General features: G+C 38.9%; 1 protein-coding gene across 1 annotated transcript in view; it reads right to left on the reverse strand.

Moving 5' to 3' along the window:
- Nucleotides 1-20,639, reverse strand: part of PXDNL (peroxidasin like) — a 423,364-nt gene that overhangs the window by 166,010 nt on the left and 236,715 nt on the right. Inside the window, exon 4 of the mRNA XM_042923424.1 lies at nucleotides 17,378-17,449. Within this exon, the coding sequence (XP_042779358.1) occupies nucleotides 17,378-17,449 (72 nt within the window). The remainder of the gene's footprint in view (nucleotides 1-17,377; nucleotides 17,450-20,639) is intronic.

Here is a 20,639-nt window from a genome sequence, read left to right on the forward strand (position 1 = left end):
TTCTTGGGCTTCTGCAACACCTTCTCTAGGTTCTCGCCATTCACCTGTCATTTCTAATTCTCTCTTGGGTTTCCTTCTCGTCTGGAAATCTCCTAATGTCTGAATGAGATCTCTTCCTTGTTCTATCTGTACCTCCCTAACTCATCTCACCTGCCTGGTGGACGTGAGTCTTATCCATGCAATGAAAACGCCCAAAGCTAGTCTCCAATCTGGGCCCCTGTCCTCAACTCCAAGCGGACATACCCGGGGACCTGACCCCATCTCCCCCCGGGAGCATCCAACAGGCACCTTCCGCTTGCCACGTCCAAACGGAGCTCCTGCTCCCCCCAGCCACACCTCGTGCGTTCTCCACATCTCAGTAAATGAAACCTGTCCTTCTAAGCCAGGGTTTTCCAATCTGGGCGTTGTCGACATTTAGGGCTGGCTAAGTACTGGGGACGCAGAAGGTACTGTGTGTTCTAGGATGTTCGGTAGCATCCCAGGCCTCTACCCAGTGGGTTCCTGTGGCACGTTCTGTTCCCCAACCATACAAGCGAAAATGCTCCCGCGTGTTGCCAAATGATGCCCAGGGGAGGCAAAATTACAAAATCCTGGCGAGGCCAAGACTTTGGGCACGTTCTTCTTTTCTGTCTTTCCCCTACCTTATGAGTCAGGTCTTCAGGAAATCCTGTTTTATTTTCAACATATATCCAGAATACAAATACTCTTCCTTCCCATCTCTGCCACCCTGGCTTCTAAGCTTCTTGCCTTTGTCCTACCGAATAGTTCAAAGAAGCAATAATGATCATTTTAAACATAAATCAGATCTATCACTTGTCAGCTCAAAATTCCCAGTATCTTTCTTCTTTCACGCTGCCCACCGCAACTACCAACTGCCCACCGCAGCCCACATATCCCTGCTGCTCTCCGCTCACCCTGAACTTCAGCCCGACTAGCTCCCTGCTGTTCCTCCAATAGATCTGTCTCCTTAGTTTCTACCTCAGGGCCTTTGCACGTACCCTCTTCTTGGAATGCTCTGTCTCTAAATGGTTCCCTTCCTCCCTTCGGTCTCTGTTCAAATGCCCCTCACTGTGAGCCCCCACCTACCCTATGTAACACCACAATTCACCCTTTCACAGTAGTGCCACAACCGTCTCCCTGCTGCTTCACACATGGACTTGTGTCTGTTCTCTCCTCCCTAGGACGTAAGCACCTTGAGGCTAGTATTTTATGTTTTACTCACCGACTGATTTCCAGTGCCTACAAAATACCTAGCACAAAGTAGACACTCAAATATTTTGAAAATGCACATGAATGAATGAATGAATGAATGAATGAATGAATTATAGTCATACGAAAGCCCAAATGGGGAAGGTTATAGCCTGTGACATCTATCTATCTATCTATCTATCTATCTATCTATCGAGAAAGAGAGAGGAAGAGAGAGGGAGGGAGGGGCACAGGCAGAGGGAGAGAGACTCCCAAGCAGGTTCCAGGCTCAGCGTGGAGCCCAGTGCGGGGTTCTGTCTCACGACTGTGAGAGCATAACCTGAGCCAAAATCAAGAGTCCGACGCCTATCGAGATGAGCCACCCAGGCATCCTCATAGTCTGTGACTTTTTAAAACATGAAAACAATCCCTGAGCCTCTGGACTGACACCTATGGAAATGGGCTGCTGAAAAGTGTCCAGTTTCAGCGAAGACCATATCCCAACAAACCCCAAGAAGGAGTTTAGCCAGCATCCATGTAGGGCTACCAAGGAACTGAAACCAGGGGAGGGAGTTCTCACTGTCTCTGCCCAGGAAGATGTGGTATCCGTTTAGACCACATAAGACCGTGTGCTTCAAAGTCTCCACTTTTTCCAAGAGATGTGTCAGGCGTGCTTATTGTCATTTATCCTGTCCTTCCTGTCCAGCCTTTACCGAAGGAAAGCAGAGAACCCATCTGCCAGCCCCCAGGCCCTAAGGGTCACGTCTGGAGCGGCTGTCAAGGTTAGCACAGTGCAAAGACCGCAGACCCCTGCCTGGTGACAGGAACCAGGTGCGGCCCAGGGGCTCATCCCTCAGAGGAAGGTAGACGCATTCAAGAGCAAGTAAGCGTAAAACCAAAGATCTTTTAGGTAAGCAGGGAGGTGGAGTAGGAGAGACTATGTTACTTAAGTCAGACACAGCCCTGACTTACCCAGGTGATTGAGCAAGGAGCTGAGTCAGGGATGGGATGCCAGGAATAGCCAAGGGCATCTGCAAAGGTTAAGAGGTGAAAGAAGGAGGCATTCGAGGAAAGCACGGTGACGGTCATCGATATCTCAGTGGACAGCATACGATCTCAAGTACAGAAACAGGAGTCAATTATTGCCAAACTCTAATCATAAGGGAATGGTGAAGAGCCTCTTCCCCTGTCACCAGCCACACTCCGTTGAAAACGCCCTAAATGCCGTTGAATACATAATATTTGTTGGCTAAATTTTACTACCGTGATCTGCCAGTCTTTGCCACAGGTTCTTATACAGATAAAGTTGCTGTAAGAGTTGAGGCCGTGGGTCTGCTGTGTCTACAGTGCAGAATAAGCAGATGAGCCAGCGGGGTCCTGACCTTTGGACGGGAAGGCATGCTTCCCCCGAGGACCATCGCGATTACTCTAGAAACACCGGCTCCATACACATGTTTCATCATCACCACTTGAGAAATAACCAGACTGAGAAAAGGTAAAATGTTTCTAGGACAAAAACCCTGCTATTTTTACAGTATTAAATAGGGATATTCTCATGAAAACTCAACACTCAGAAGCAAAGGACCTTAGTACTGATCTCACTCTACCACTAGCTGGGACTGGGCAACAACGCGCAGGATATTTATCTTCAAATTCCCCAGGATTCGGGGTTGGTTTGTTTGTTTTAATTTTATGATAGAAACATTTACTTCACAGTTACTAGAAAATGAAACGCCACAATGTGTACTAAAACACTGTGTTAATGATGAAGCCTGAGAAAAATCTGTGGTATTGTTTACCGTTTTTGATGTCTGAGCTGGAATGGAGCATGGCGTCTTGGTTTTTTGCTGTTTGAGGTTTTTTTTGTTTGCTTGTTTGGCTTTTCCTTTGGTAAGTCATTGTATTATGACCTTTTTTTTTACTGAGGTCAGTTAAAGCTGAGTTCTCTGTCACAATGTGATGTATACTTGATATGCAAACAGGGAGGAAAGAGAATAGTAGCTAAATGGGAACATAGGCTCAAGAATGGGTTGTGTGAAAACAACTTGAGCATATCCTTAAAGCAAAGATATCACGAAGGAGGGCAGATAAAAGGCAAAGGAGACATGGGAAGGTTCCAGAAGAGTAAATGATACATTCCTGAGCACAGAGAAGTGATGGAGCCTAGTATTTTACTACACTGGTCAATAAAGGCATACTGTTTGCTAAATAATCCAAGTCCTCTTTTTAATAAATGTAATTTTTTTTTTTAGTTTTTATGTTCTTCCTTTACAATTTATCATACATTTTACGATATTCATTTTCAAAGGCATATGCTATACACAAATATTGGCTACAATATTAAACAGAGCTGAAGGAGCCTGCCCCTGATCCCCCACTAAATGCACATGTGCGCGCGCGCACACACACACACACACACACACACACACACAATGCTTTCATGCAATTATATTAGGAATGAACAGAAGGATAGAAATTGAGGCCAATGACCCAAGTGCTCTGCGGCATAGAAAAACAAGTTGAGATGATTTCCATTTAAGTACTTGGACCCAAATATTTATAATAATCCATTTAAAACCCAAACCTAATGTGTTTATTTGCCTGGTACCTGGCACAGCTTTTATGCCAGATAAAGGTAGACTCTGGATAATAGGGCTTATAAACTCTCAGCGACGGTGGTTAGGAGAGGGTTGCCGAAAGAAAAGGAAACAAAACCCAGATAAGATGCGGAGAGTATCTTGAGGATATGTAAAACCTTTAAGGTAAAGATAATGATTCTCAACACTGAGAATCTCCCAGGGGACCTTAAAAGAAACTCCAGCCTCCTCTTCCTGAGATTCTGATTTATTGCGAGGGTGGGCAGACAGTGCTATTTTTATGAGCTCCCTGGGTGATTCTCACACGCTGCCAGGCTGGATATTCTCTGATTCGGGAACACTACTGAGCGTGTTGCAAGGCAGATGAAAGTTTTAACTTTAGAAACACTAATCCACAAACTGTCCTCTTGCAACATAAGCTAGAAAAGGAAATTCGATCAAAAGCCCAAACACAGATTAATTGGCAGCAATTGTTTACAGCATGACTTCAAAACGTACTCAAGCCCCTAAGTCTTATTCTCCTCTCTAGACACGTTAGCGACAGCAATGCTTGAAGTCTGATATAGGCGCCTTCCTTCCCTCTGATCCCAGCCAGTCAGAAGCACCGTGTGCAAACACAGGGCGACAGGGGAGATGAGAAACACTCAACTCCACCCCCACCGACCTATTTCTCAGTGTGAGCGTCTGGGCCTTTCCCTAGGAAACCTTGGAGAGACCCCAAAAATCAGAGAACTTCTCTGTTTTTAACATCCATTTGCTATTGAAGAACAAACTTGGAGGTTTCAAAGTCAGAATTATTCTTTGTCTTACAGATTTTATCCAGAATTGTGCAGAAGAGGGAAAGGTCCTCAAAGCCTTCTTTTCATGCGGTGCCCAAAAGAGGGTTTGCCTGAGCTAGCTTCATGCCGGGGGTACATCAGCGAGGAGTAGGAGGACACTTTGGAATGGATTGGAAAAGCCAATCCCAGACCCAGAATGGGATGTGCTGGAGCATGAACAACGGGGAATATCGTATTTCTATTTTCTTTTTTTTTTTATTTTCTTTTTTATTTTTTAAAATTTACATCCAAATTAGTTAGCATCTAGTGCCACAATGATTTCAGGAGTAGATTCCTTAACCCCCTTACCCATTTAGCCCATCCCCCCTCCCACAACCCCTCCAGTAACCCTCAGTTTGTTCTCCATATTTATGAGCCTCTTCTGTTTTGTCCCCCTCCCTGTGTTTACATTATTTTTGCTATTTTCTTATATTTATACCTCAAACGTCACAAAGCCAGTTAGAAAGACAAAATGAATTGATGCAAGAACAGAACTATTCCTAGAAAGGTGCTTCAAAATTGATCTTTAATGACGCTCAGGAAATAGGATCAAATTGCAGTCCCTTGTAACCACACACCCAGCCCTCAAGTTCTTCGAGTTCCGGAAAGTTCTCGAAGCTGCTCTACCCAAGACACAGGTGATGCAGTTACTGGCCAAAGACGTGCTTTGATTTTACCGAAACTCCTTAGGTGAGTAAAATTTTGCTTTGGATAGACTTCCACCCAAAAGAATTCATTTTGCTACATCTGGTCTGAATCTACTGATGGCATGTTTGGGTTTGGCGATAAACGTTCCACCAAACAGATCTACAGATTCGATGTAATTCCAACCAAAATCTCAGAGGGCTTTTACCTGGTGGTAATGGAGTGGGTAATGGAGAGAGGGCAGAAATGAGCAAGCTTATTCTAAACTACATACGAGAATGCAGGCAATGTTTAAAAAGAAAATCAAAATTGGAAGCATCTTACTACCTGACTGCAAGACTTACCATAAGCCGCTATGAGAAATCATAGATTTGGCAAACAAAAGTGGGAATGAGGGTAAAGGCATGGAAACATCTGGCAAATAATGATAAGATAGTCATTCGTCTTTGTTTATTTTTAAGTCAGTTTTACTGAGGTATAAGTTACGTATGATAACAATTAAACAATTTTCAGTATGCAAATAAATTAGTTGTGATAAATGTATGCATCATTTAACCAGCATCACAAATGTGGCATAGAATGTTTCCATGAGCCCCCAAAATGCTCTCAGATATTTTGCAGCCAATCCTACCTCCCGAACCCACCGCCACCCCCCACCCCAGGAAACCACTGACTTGCTCTTTGTCACTAGAGCCGTGCATTTCCTGGAATGTAATATAAATGTATTCAGACAGTATAAAGTCTTACTTATCTAGCTCCTGTTACTTGGCGTATGTGCTTGAAATTCATCTGTGATGGTATGAGTATCAGTGGTTTATTCCTGTTTATTACTGAGTGTTAGCCCACCGTGTGGATGTACCCTAATTTGTTGATCCATTCACCAGTTGGTTGATAGACATCTGGGTTGTTTCTAGTCTAGGGATATTTTCATAAAGATGCTATCATCATCATCTGTGTGGAAATACGTCTTATTTCTTCGGGGTAGATGCTTTCACTAAAAAGTGTAATTGCTGTGTCCCAGTCTGAAATGTTTAACTTTAAAAGAAATTGTGAAACTGTGTTTGAAAGGGACCGTAATTTTGCACTCCCAGCAGCACACGTGTGAGAGTTCCAGGCGCTCCACATTTTCCCTACCACTTGGTGCTTTTAGTGTGTTTAATTTAGCCTTTCTAAAGGGTGTATAATGGTATCTTATGGTGGTTTTAATTTGCATTTCCCTAATGACTTAGAATGATGAACATCTTTCCATGCTTCTTTCCTTTCATTCTTGCCTTGCTCCCAACCTGAAAAGTTAAGTAAGTACTCAGTCATTTTGCCACCGAATATGAATTAGGCAAGGGCCTTTCCTAGATGTCGCTTCCCAGGTTGAGAAAATTCCTGTTCACTCTTAATTTGCTTAAGATTTTTTACCATGAATGACTGTTAAATCTTGTCAAATGCGTCTTCTGCATATACTGAGATGATCGTGTTTTTTCTTCTTTAATCTATTAATACGGTGAAATATATTGGTTTTCAAATGTTAAACCAGCCTGTATTCCTTAAATTAAATGTACTTGTGCATGATTTGTTTATTATACCTTTCAGATAATTTGCTAGATTTGATTTTCTAATATTTGGTGAAGGCATTTTGCATCTATATTAATGAGGGATACAGGCTTTTTATTTTCTTTTCTTGTAATGCATTTGTCTGACTTTGTTATCATACAGTGACTGCAACTCAAATGAGTTGGAAAGTGTCCCTTTTTTATTTAAAAAAAAATGGTATAGAATTGGACTTATTTCTTCCTTAAATGTTTGTAACAATTCACCAATGAACCTATCTAGACACGTAATTTATTTTTATTTGGAAATATTTTAACTACAAATATAATTTCTTTTATATATATTAATATATAGTTATACAGACTATTTGTTTTTGAGTAACCTTTATCAGGTGTATCCTTGAAGTCTATTTTTCATTTCATTAAGTTGTCCAATTTATTGGAAGAAAATTGTTCAAGATAAACCCTTATTTTATCTATTTACTGTTTTTATAGTATCTGTACTGCCCCCTAGTCTTGATATCCATAAATTGCATCGTCTCCCTTTTTTCTGAAAATTTGGCTTAAAGTCCATCAAGTTTATTGCTCGTTTGAACATATAAGATTTTTGTGTATTCACTTTATTGTGGTTCTGTTTTCGATTTCTTTGATTTTAACCCATCTTTGTTAGTTCCTTCTTTCTGCTTACTTTGGATATAATTTGCTCCACTTTTCTAGATTCTTAAGGTAGAAACTTGGATCACTGACTTGATATCTTCATCCTTCAAACATGATATCTTCATGTTTAATGTGATAAGTTGCAATCCAGCCACTACTTTAGTTACAACCTCAAAATTTCAGGATGCTGTCATTTCATTTTTAGTTTATTCAAAATATTTCCTAATTTTTCTTGTGATTTCTTCCTCGAATTGCTTGGTAGGTCTAACAATTTGGAAATTTATATGATATCTTTCTGTTATTGTTCCCTAATTTAATGCTGTTTTATCAGAAAAGATATTTTATATGATTTCAATGCTCCAAAATTTACTGAACATTCTAAGTGGTCTGGTCCAGACGTCTTGGGACTGCTATCTCATCAGCTATCATCTGCTTCGGTTCCAAGAAATCTTTTCTTTCAGGTCACCAGATGGTGTACAGGTCCAGGCAGGGTTTGATGCCTTCTTTAGACGTGTCACATGAATCCAAAAGTCTATTCCCAGGAGATTCATGGCACAAGGGTTGGTCAGTGGCACCTGACAGGTGCCTTTCCAGCAAGGTTGAAAAAGAGTCTTTCTGGAGGTGTCATTTCCAACAGAGAAAACCTTGAGGCTGAAGGTGTTATGCTTAAGGTCTTTCCTTCCCAGGAGTGCACTGTGAAAAAAGATTACTCTAACAAAGGAGGGCGATTTTTATTTGTGTTTTTCACAATATGCAAATTTTATTTTGTCCTTTCATTTTTTACTGACATATCATTGACATAACGGTCTATTAGTTTCAAGTGTGCCTCATAGTGACTTGATGTTTCTATACATTACGAAATGATTTCCGTGGTAAATTTAGTTGCCGTCTGTCACCATACAGATTGATTATATTCTCTGTGCTGTATACTGCACCCCCATGACTTACTCATTTTATAACTGGAAGTTTATACTTCCTAATCTCTTTCACCTGTTTCATCTGCCCCTCCCCCTCCCCTCTGACCAACAGTCTGTTTCCCTTATCTATGAGTCTGTTTCTGTTGTTTGCTTAGATTCCACGTAAGCAAAATCATACAGCATTGGTCTTGCTCTGACTTGTATCACTTAGCATATTACCCTCTAGGTCCATCCATGTTGCTGCAAATGACAAGATTCTTTGTATCTGCTGAGGAATAGTCCATTCTGTATCTTTTACCACATCTGTATCCAACTGTCTCTGCATTCTTATCCAAATTCATGGTTCGTGAATTTACAACTTCACAGGTTGTATTACTGGTGACACAGTTAGTTCCAAACACTTCTTTTGAGGACACTGTTTTAAAATGTCTTTGAAGTTTCGCTGTCTCGCAAAAAGTTTATCAGCTACTGCTTCCTGTTTCTACCCACACTGTATCTTCCCAAATGCACGCCGTTCTTCCAGCGTATTCTTGCAGGGCACTGTATTCTACTTTCATGGCTGCTTTAGGTGGGGACTTCCGAGGGGAATATATGACTCCAGGTTTGCCTCTGGAGGGAGACTTTTCTCCCCTCAGTCGGAATATGTATCAATAAATATTCTCAGTTGGCTACTTTCAGACCGAGGGTGTGGATTTAGAACCATCTACAATTGGGAAATGTCATGTTCCTTTTGATTCTGTACTTGCTGCCTGTCAAACCTTTGTAAAAATGAGGTACCCAACATGGAGATGATCTGCAATGCTTATGATTTCCATAAATATGGACTATAGATGGAAGTCCCTGAGAGTTCTCCCTCCTACTCCTTGTTATTTGCATGTGACCTCAGTAGGTCTGCAATCTATACAATTTCTCTCCGGTGTGGGGCAGGACATCCAGAAAAAGTCTTGATGCCAAAGCCCAAAAGACCACTGAATTAAGAAAACCTAACTCTCCATCAGTGAAGTTTTCAAAGGAAGATCTTAATCAAAAGAAGGAAATGTGAAAATTAGTCAAGGGAAACCTCACCATGGATTGGAGAGGCCAGAAGGGGGAGCTTTCACACCACACCACTTTGTGTCCATTACAGAAAGAAGTGTGGATAACAGACCCCAACAGAAGAGTCATCAACAGGTAAGAATCATCAATCACAGGCAACAACAGGAAAAGATGCACATCGCATCTCCTGTAAGAAATCAACTACGCCAGCAACTCGGCCAATGAGAAACCATCATCAGCCTGAACTCTTGCTTTTCTCCAATAGACTTTGGTCCAAAACAACAGCTCCCAACTCCCTCCTTCCCCATGAAATAACATTTTCTCCTTTGTTTGTTGGACTTGCCTCTGGCTTACCATAGCCTGTTTGCCCCAAATTGCAATTCTCTCCTATTCGTGAATAAATCCATTTTGCTGTTAAAAAAAGAAAATTATTGAGAATTATTTTGTAGCATAGAATATGAACTATCTTGGTCAATGTCCCTTGTGCACTTGAAAATGTTGTATAGTTTTCAGGCTTAAGGCGGATTGCCCTATTAATACCAGTTAGGTCAAATTGGTTGATACTGTTATACTTGTCTTCTATACACTTGGTGATTTTTCTGTCTACTTTTCTATCAGTTATTGACAGAAGAGTGTTGAATTTGTTCATTTCTCCTCTCGTCCCATCATATTTTGGTTTCTTGATTTTGTAACTCTGGGCATGATGTGCTCCCTTGGCAATTTTTGATTAAAGGATGAGAATTGTTAATGTTGGGTTACTGGGTGCTAGATTTTGTTGCACTTCTTTGATAAATAGTGGACTTCATTCTGGCACTGAGAGCGGTTTGATTCTCTCTGGTTTTCTTTAACCTGTGCCAGAGCAGGTCAAGGAGTCTTCATAAAAGGACTCATGTAGCCCCTCTATCAAGATGACACTTTGCCGAGGACTCTTTCCAGTGCTATGTAGCATGAGGTCCTTCCGTACTGGCTGGAGGTAGCACAAACTATTCTCAGGCCTGTGTAGGAGTTTCTGGCACTTTTTTGACTTAGAGCTTTCCAGTCGTCCTCTTCTGAGCGCAGGTAGTTTCCTCTAACTACCTGTGCTGATCAGTATCCAGACAAAGACTAGGAGAAGCTTCTTCAGGTCTCCAAGGCTTTCTCTGTGCAGCTCTCTGCTCTCTGGTGCCCCATACCACCAATTTCTGCCATGCCACGATCCCCAAACTCCAATCTCTGTCTCCTCAACATAGCTAGTCTCTGGCTGTGTAACCTTCCCTGTGCTTCTGTCTGGAAGCTCCCTCTGGGCAGTGAGCTATGACATCACAGAGATCACATCTTGTGTCCCTGTGTCACGGATCACAGCTCTTTGTTGCCTGTTGTCCAATGTCTGAAAATGGCTGCTTTAGATATTTTGTCTGGTTTTCTAGTTTTTAAGAGCAAAATGTAAATCTCTCTCCTCCAACATCGTATCACAAGAAGAAATTTGTCTCTGTTTATAAGTGAGTGAAACCTTTTTAGATGTTATATATCAAAGATGCTTTTAACACTGAGAATAAGTTACTAGTCATCATGATGGAAGGGTGATACTAAATAAAGTCTTTAATGAAGAATCCTTACCACCATAATGGTCTATCTTTTATTCTGAATTCTGGGCTCTAATTTATCTTGAGCAAGGAAAAAAAAAAAAAAAAAGATTATCTTCGACATTCAGAAACCGACCTGGCACTCATGGATGGACCATGGGACTCTACTAAACGTAATCTCACAGAATTCAAGCTAAGACAGGGTTACCCTGAGACCTTGATAAAATGGTACAAGACACGGCTACTTCTAAATTTTGTCTCAGCACAAATAAAAACAAGATTACTTTTCCACCCACAAAATGCCAAACGGTCTCTTCTTTTGACCAGATTGAGTGAATGCTATATCCTTACCAATTACAGCTTTATCATCATTCTATTCTCTACTCTCTATAGATAAGATTTATGACGATACACAATCACAGACTGGTGCACGCTTTCTGGCATTTTTCAATTTAGAGCAAATCCCTGCCTTCCTATCCTCTCAAAATCACCCAGCCAAAGTCTAAGTTTAAAATATGTTGGTTTTTTTTTCTCACAGCCTCTTACTGATACTCCCGATTTATGACTCTACAGAGCATGTGTTCTCAGCCACACTGCAAGGAGTGACAAACTCAACTTGTTTCACTATGGGAATATTGCTGGTGGTCTTTGGATGAATGGCATTGACAATGGACATAAACCCAAAGTAGCTCTAATGCAGGACTTTCAGGCAATGAATGAGCAAAAGAAGTTTTACACATATATTCTTTTGTTCCAGTCAGAATTTTTGTATTTTCAAAGCATCGATAAATCCAAAAGCATTAAGCCAATATCCCATTTCTTGTAATTTTAGATGCTTAACAAATTTTAATTAGGCTTGAAACTTCTTGAAAACAATAAGATTTCTTTTAAAAGCTTTGAAATATTAACTGTACAATCTGAGATATTTACATGTTTAAAAAGATTATCTTTTTAGCATTTATAGTCATTTATGGTTTACAGTAAGTAATCAGGTTGGAAAGTCCTTTAAAATAAACTAGACAGGGGCGCCTGGGTGGCTCAGTCAGCTAAGCTTCCGACTTCAGCTCAGGTCATGATCTCACCGTTTGTGAGTTTGAGCCCCGCGACGGGCTCTGTGCTGACAGCTCAGAGCCTGGAGCCTGCTTCCGATTCTGTGTCTCCCTCTCTCTCTCTCTGCTCCTCCCCCCTCATGCTCTGTCTCTCTCTCCTTCAAAACTAAATAAACATCAAAAAAAAAATTAAAAAAAAACAGATCACGACAGGTCAAAGAAATTAAGTTAATTAATATTTTGTATCACTGGTTAAATTTAAATTTGCATTTTAAAACACACCATTTAAATTATCCGTTTCTTAAAAGTAAAAAATAAATAAGCTGTTTCTTGTCAAACGTTGTACGGAAAATAATTAGTAAAATAATAATAAATATCGCTATAGAAATTCACAGATATTGTTCTTTCAGGATCTTCTCTTGCCAAGTGTTTCATATATATTATCCTTAGATCTCAGAGCCAGCCTGGCACATACTTATTATTCTCCTCATTTAAAAAACAATGAAAGGTTAATAAGCGCGGCACATGTTCAATCAGATCAAACTTAGTTCAGTCTGATTTCTAAGATCTTGTGTTTTCAGAAACACTGTTCTGCCTCTTTCCATGATTTCGGTAGACAATGGAATAAGATGTTGATATTTAAGGCATGGAGTGAAATTTAACACAGGCATGAAAGCCTGCTGTTATCTAACAGAAATACTCTAGATAAAATAGACCATTCAGGATTCAGTAAACATCTAAAGAACAGGGAAAGTAAGGAATGTGAAGTTAGACACTGGAAAGGAAATGTAAGTTAAACAATAATGACTAACTAAAATACTGTCATTTCTAGTTCAATGGTCTTACAAGGAAAATGACTAGAAGATACCATTTTCATGAGACATATTTCGTGCCTACTAAGGAGGCTCGGATGAGACATTCACTGGCAAAAAAAGTAACCAATGAAAATAGGTCCATGTATCAGTACAATAAAGATGGAAGTTTTAGATGAAGAGCTAATTGAAAGCAAGACGGCTGATTAATAAGAAATATTATTTTTAATAATTTATCGACAAATTGGCTTCCATACAATACCCAGTGCTCATCCCAACAGGTGCCCTCCTCAATGCCCATCACCCACCCTCCCCTCCCTCCCACCCCCCATCAACCCTCAGTTTATTCTCAGTTTTTAAGGGTCTCTTATGGTTTGCCTCCCTCCATCCCTATAACTTTTTTTTTCCCCTTCCCCTCCCCCATGGTCTCCTGTTAAATTTCTCAAGGTCCATTAAACCGTGCTTTCTAAGCACATGGCAATTACTCTTGTTTTTAAAGGTAGAAGCATTAGAGTCCTCTGTGTCATTTGTAGAATAAGAACGTGCTTTGAGGATACTATCCCCCTTAACCAGTGGTGTTCGGCTATATATAAAATGGAAAATTATACCCAAGAAATATGGTCTTTCCATTTGGTAAAACTGATTGTATCGTCACAAATGTATTCATTTTAATATACACTTTCTTAATTTGTAATCATTCTATCTTCCTACATAAAAATTCAACCATTATAATTCTTATAAAGATAATTACTCCCCTGACACAATCAATATAAGGATACAAATTACTTTATAAAAATAACAATGTCTTATTAATGTTTAAAATAAGATTTGTGTTTTAATTTATAACTCTGTTGTGTTTAATCACAAAATTTCTCTTCATGTAGCCAACACACAGAAGATAATCTAATGCAACACAAAGACAGGATTCACCCTTAAAGCAGAATGTGGTTTGTCACTATTTTGTACAGTAGATCTCTAGGCATCTAGGATCTTGCATAACTAAAAGTTTGTACCCTTTGAGTAACATCTCCTCATTTCTCCCTCCCCCATCCCCTGGGAGCCACTATTCTACTCTGTGCTTCTTTGAGTCTGACTATTTAGATTTCTCTTAGAAATGGCATTATGTAGTATTTGTCCTTCTGTGTCAGGCTTATTTCACTTAGCATAATGCCCTCCAAACTCATCCATTTTATCACAAATGGCAGAATTTCTTTCTTTTTTAAGCTTGGATAATATTCCATTGTATGTATGCGTGTGTGTGACTACATATATATATGCACACATATTTATTTTTTCCTTATCCCATTCATCTGTCAATGGACATTTAGATTGTTTCCATCTCTTGGCCATTGTAAATAATCCTGCAGCGAGCATGGGAGTGCGGGTATCACCTTGAGATCCTGATCTCAACTTCTTTGAATAAATACCCAGAAGTGTGATTGGTGGATCACATGGTAATCTTATTTTTAATTCTTTGAGGAACCCCCACACTGTTTTCCATAGCGGCTACACCGATTTACACTCCCACCAATGGCGCACGAGAAATTACCTTTCCTCTACACCATCCTTACCTGCGGTGGTTTTTTTTTTCTTTTGGATAATAGCCATCCTAACAGGTGTGAGGTGACTTCACATTGTGGTTTTAATTTGCATTTCTCTGATGATTAGTGATGTCGAGCACATTTGCATATACTTGTTGGCCATTTGTGTGTCTATTTTGGAAAAAGATCTATTCAAGTCCTTTGCCTATTTTTTAATCTAGTTGTTTGGGCTTTTGCTATTAAATTCTAGGAGTTCTCCCTACATTTTGGATTTATTAGATGAATGTTTGCAGATGTTTTTTTCCATTTCATAAATCGCCTTTTATTTTGTTGATGGCTTCCTGTGTTGTGCAGAAGCTTTTTAGTTTGACATAGCTCTAGTTGTCTATTTTTGCTTTTGTTGCCTGTGCTTTTCCTTTATATCCAAGAAATCATTGAAGGCCAATGTCAAGAAGATGTTCTGTATGATTTCTTCTTGTAGTGTTATAGTTTCACAACTTAATGCTGTATTGTATGCTTAAAAATTTGCTAAGAGGATAGATGTTAAGTGTTCTTATCAAAAATAATGAATAATAATAATAATAATAATAATAATAATAATAACTAGGGGGATGGATGAAAGGAAACTTTTGGAAGTGATGGATATATTTATAGCATAGATTTTGGCAATGGTTTCACAGGTGAATACTTATCTCTAAACTCAAGTTGTTTACATTAAGTATGCACAGCCATTGAGGTATGTCCATCATACCTCAATGAGGTGGTTTTAAAAAAAGAATGCAGTTTATCAAATTTCCAACTGACCAAAAGATTTAAAAAAAAACAAAAAAAAAAACGAAAAAAAGAATTAGGCTGGGCACCTGGTTGGCTCAGTCAGCTAAGCATCCAACTCTTGGTTTCAGCTCAGGTCGTGATCTCACCATTTGTAGGTTTGAGCCCTGGGTCGAGCTCCACGCTGACAGCACGGAGCCTGCTTGGGATTCTCTCTCCCTCTCTCTCTGCCCCTCCCTCACTCGCTCTCTCTGTCTCTCTCTCTCTCTCAAAATAAATAATCTTAAAAAGAAAAAAAGAATTAAGCCCACAAATCCTTCTTCGATATCCCTTCCTCACTGCTCATTTCCACTTTTTTAAACCACAGACTGTGTCTTAAAGACTAAAGGAAAATCAAAAAGTGTATTTTCATACTGAATGTAGACGGTCATGTCAGTAACAGAATTGGTATTACAATGCCTTACCATATTTGCAAGGCTGCACAAAAACCTCTCACGTGCCCCTGCCTTCCTCAAAAAGGAGCTTAAACTTAAAACAGTTATGTACAATAAGAATCCTTAAAAGAAATAAGGATCTTATGTACAATAAGAATCCTATTTATTATAGGTCTTAAAGAACAAATATTTCAGGTACCTCAAGCTCTTTAGTTTGGTAGAGATACATGGAAATGAACTGACTTTCAGAGCTATGATTAAAATCATGAAAATTTCCAAGGATTAGAGATTACATCTTTGTATTCCAAAAATCCTCTTTGAATAATGATTCACAAGAGCATGGAATCATGCTTTAAAATTCGCAAGCAGAAACGCCTGTTTCCATGGCTTTAAACAATAGTATTACTCAATGTTAGTAAGACCAATGATTGTTATCAGGATGTAAAGCATTTACTGATGAGAATCATGTGCACTTTAGAATTAGAACTTTTCATGTTAATTTTTATAAATCATTTGTAAATATATTTGATGAACAACACAACACAGTCATAAAGATTTTATTTGTTGTTGCTATTAAAGAATTTATACTTATTTGTTTTTGTGATGGTTCCACAATGTAGTAAAAATTTCCTAAAACATTACACAATTTAAAATAATAAAGGAAAAGATGAAGAAACACACTTTGCCACAGGATAGATCATTAGTCGTGTAAAAGAAAATTAACAAGGGGAGAAGTAGATGGAAACGATAATTTTAAAAGTGTGTTTGATTGATCATATTTTAATACTATAACCTAACACTTTGGCCCTCCAGGAAAAAAGAAATCTAGATTTTTTCAGACATTTATGAAGTATATTTATTATAGAAATGATTGCAAACAGCCTTTTGAAAATAAGAAGCCACATTGAAGACAGAAATAAAGCTCAGAATCAAAAGCTTCTGGTATTTAAGAGTCATATTAATTAAAAATCAAAGAGCATTCTATATCTCTAAGCTGACAAAATATCACGTAGCTTGTCAGGAATGAGGCAAAACCTCTTCAAATATCTAGCTAGATTTTGTGTCACAGACACTAATAATTGAGAGAAATATCTGAATAAAATATCAAATGGCCAGTCGGTAGCAGTGTAACTATATATCATGACTTTTTCATACCGAAAATTCTTATTTCACACTGAAATTCTGAAAGGTGAACCTACAGTTTATGAGATTTCAAACTCTTTGAAACCAGCCGTAGGGTGTCACATGTGAAAAGTGCACGAGGATAACAATCAGGAGATCTGGGTTGTAGATCTTTTAACCTGAGGTAAGTCATTTAATTAACATCGGATTTGGTTATTAATTTGTCACATGAGGGGTTAGACGTCATGCTCTGGGAATTCCCATATCAGTTAAATGTCTATGAGCTTGATAAATTAATAAATAATCACGGCTATCAATTACCTTCTATGAAATGCCTATTTTGTGTCATATGATCAGCTAGAGTCTTTGCATGGAATATCTTAATCTTCGCAGCAGGAATATCTTTATTCCAGAGATTTGGAAACAGAAATTCAGGGAAGGCAACTTGCCCAATAGCACACCACTAATAAATGCAGGAGCTGGGATTCCAGCTGGGCTCTGTCTTCCTGCCCTCATGCCAACTCCATCATACATTCTGATTTTTATCCAACTGATGACAGAATATTCAATCATTCGAGCTGCATGACAAAGCTTAAAATAATTGCTCAACTATCACATATGGCATTAAAAGAGCTTCCACTTGAACGGCAACCATCAATGATTCAAGAAAGAAGTTTTTATTACTTACAGCTGTTCCAAGGATCTGAGTCCTTTAAAGGTTTGCTTGTCGAGGGCATGAATTTCATTCTTGTACAGATACCTGAAAACCATAACAAATCCTATTAAATTCTAAATTCATGGAAATACCACATATCTTATATCAGGACTTTTTAAACTGCAATGTGGCTCTAAAGAGCTTTGGGATGTTCACAGATTCTCTAAAAATAAATGGAAACTTTGATTTCATTTAAATATGTTCAGATATCTGGGTAAGACAGTTCCAAGGCTCTCAGATTCTCAGAGCTCCTTGATCCAAAATATTAAGAATCACTGCCTTAAATCCTGAAACTTAGTGTGATTATAAAAAATTCTGACTAATGAGGTCACATGTATTGGGTAGCAACTTCTCTGAGGAAAAGCAATGTTTGTCTAGAACAATTTTTTCCCATCTATTCTATCATACAGAATATATTGAACTAAGAGTTACATTCGTCAAGCTGGCAAATATCACAGGACTCTTCTGAAGGGGGATAAACACATATTAACAGATCCACAAGAGGTATTTTGGTTCCGTCACGGCTGCTGCTGAAAACCTACAGGAAAGGATACTGTGAATGGATTTACAGATAGGAGGATGTAACTAATCTGGCCAAAAGGTTTGATGAGAACAAATCTATGTAACACGTAAGCACTACGTCCTTTTTTCTTCAACTACGGGATGGCAAAGTTATTTCATTTTTAAATCTCTTTGATTTTTGTGGATGTCATGAAAGTGAAACCTGGATCATTCCTACTTGCGCCTCTGAGGATCCGAGGCAATCAGAATTCCTAAAACGTTCCGTCAAGTTCCTGTGGAATGTGCCCCTGCCTAGGTTAGAGGTCACTGTGATTGCGCCTGCATCAGAATCCTCTGGTGTTTTGTAAAACACCCTGGCTCCTGAGCTTGCCCCAAAACTTACTCAATCCAATTCTCTTGGAGTGACGTCTAGGAAACTGCATCTTTAACAAGTTTCCCAGTTGATTCTGAGGCAATCTATCTCCACACAAAGCATAGAAATCACAATTCTAGTTGAAAATGAAAAAGAAATTGCTTTTCCAAAACTTGCTTACTGAAACTTTGGAAGTTCCAAATTACTTTCCCTTCCCACAGATTAGAACTCCTATAAGTTTTTCAGAGCAGTAGTGACTGGTGGAGACTTATGTCTAACTGGAGAGATTTCCTTGGCGTTATTTGATACTACGGAAGATCTTGCTTTGACCCCAAATCTCAAAAATACAGCTACATGTGAGGATGGCAAGAAAAAGAACCTTCTAGAACCATGTTTCTTCAACTAGCTGATAAGCAGCATTGAGCTGTGGTCTCAAAAACCACCACTGGTTCTCAACTGTGGTTGTATGTGAATCAGTGTATGGGTATGTGAATCGATAACATTTCTAAGACATCATTTTGAGCTCTGTCTCAGGCCTTGTGCTGGTATCTGGGAGCATGCCTCTGCAAATTCTGATTTAATAATGGGTCTGGCAGATGGAACTGGCACTGGGATTCTTCAAAACTCCACAGATGATAATAATATACGGTCAAGTTGAAAACTTCTATTCCAGGGCTACAGACCAGATAAAAGTTTGTTGTAAACTTATTCCAAAGGATTCAGACATACCTCCCTGTAAAGGACCCTCCGACTATCAGAATGTCAAGGAACCACATTACTTTTCAGGTATCACATCTTGAGGCATTAAAAAAAAAAAATTGATCCAATCTCTGTACAGATGCATGTAAAGTCTTAAATAGGTTTCTGTTATTATCACATTAAAAATGATGAACTGCCTCATAAAAATTAAACTAAATTATCAAATATTCATTGAGGAGCCTCAAAACTGAAAACTGCCCATAAAATTTTATATCATATACACAGATTCCTTTTAGATTCATCTTTTATAGAAAATGATACTGAAAAGGTGACCAAATAATAGTAGGGAAAAAAAAAAAAGAAACAGAACTTCTGTTGTTAGATCCACACATGTTGATTAAAACAATAAAGTATACATTCAAGAAACACTGCTATTTAGGTTAACACCAGCAAGAGAACTTCCAGCTTCCTGTGGGATAATGGTAGCCTGAATTTGAATCTGTCCATACATCTTGAAAATCAGCTAAGAGGAAAACACAAATCACTAGGAGAAACAGAAAATTAGTCACTTCAATTTACATTTAAGTAGGGAAAATACTAACATCAGCAAAGTGAGCTCCAGAGGTTGCTTTGCAGAAAAGTGTCAGGTAGGATTTTATAGACGAGAGAGATGGGAGGAGGGCGTGGAACAGGAACGCTGAGAGAGTACCAACCTGATGAGAACCTGTCAGTCCTGGGAAAGCAGAGCCCTAGTTCCTGGGAATTGACAGAAAGGGGCCAGGAAAGTGAATGGGGGGGGCACCTCAAAGTAGCGAGGCATCTTGTGGAGGAGTGGTATTCCATGGAAAGAAGGAAGAAGCCAAAATTCTTACCAAAATAAGATAACATCATAGAATCTGAAGACGCACCAAAAAGAGGCTGTATTAACTAAATAAATTGTACTTCACTCTCTCAGCAGGAAGGCATGGTCTTGAACTAAGAAGAAATAAGCCATCCAAAGTTCTCTCTACCCTCATATTTAATCACCTGTCACTCGAACCAAATGTTAGTATCTAAACTTGAGGAAAATTGCACAAGAAAACAATAAACTCATATTTGAATATCAATGCAAAATTACATGCAACTGAACTCACCATTTAATAGTTCTATGGAGCAATATTTGTGATTATCATCTAAAATACTGAAGAAAACCCATACTGATTGCTATCTTCATTTCCAGATACCATGATTGTATGACTGGAAATTGTAAAATAATCAATCCCAAAATTATTACCAAAACATTAAGAGAATTTAGTAAGATTATAAACTATAAAATGAACCTATGATATCAATGGCCTTGGGGCGCCTGGGTGGCTCAGTCGGATGACCTGAGCGAAAATCAAGAGTCGAATGATCAGCTGACTGAGCCACCCAGGCACCCTCAACACAATTTTACATAGGTGAATAAGCTGATTCTAATGTTTCTATGGAAAAATAAACAAATAAGCTAGATACACCCTAATTAAGAAGTTCAACGAGGAGACAGGCTATAACATATATTTAGGAAACTCAATAAAACCTCTATAATTAAACCAGTGTGGTGTTGGCACACAAATAGTCCAATGGGGAAAACAAAATAAAAGGTTTAGCTGTAGAACTATATATATAAATTTAGAATATAAT

The sequence above is a fragment of the Panthera leo genome, chromosome F2 (genome assembly GCF_018350215.1).
Source record: "Panthera leo isolate Ple1 chromosome F2, P.leo_Ple1_pat1.1, whole genome shotgun sequence".
Classification (NCBI taxonomy): Eukaryota; Metazoa; Chordata; class Mammalia; order Carnivora; family Felidae; genus Panthera; species Panthera leo.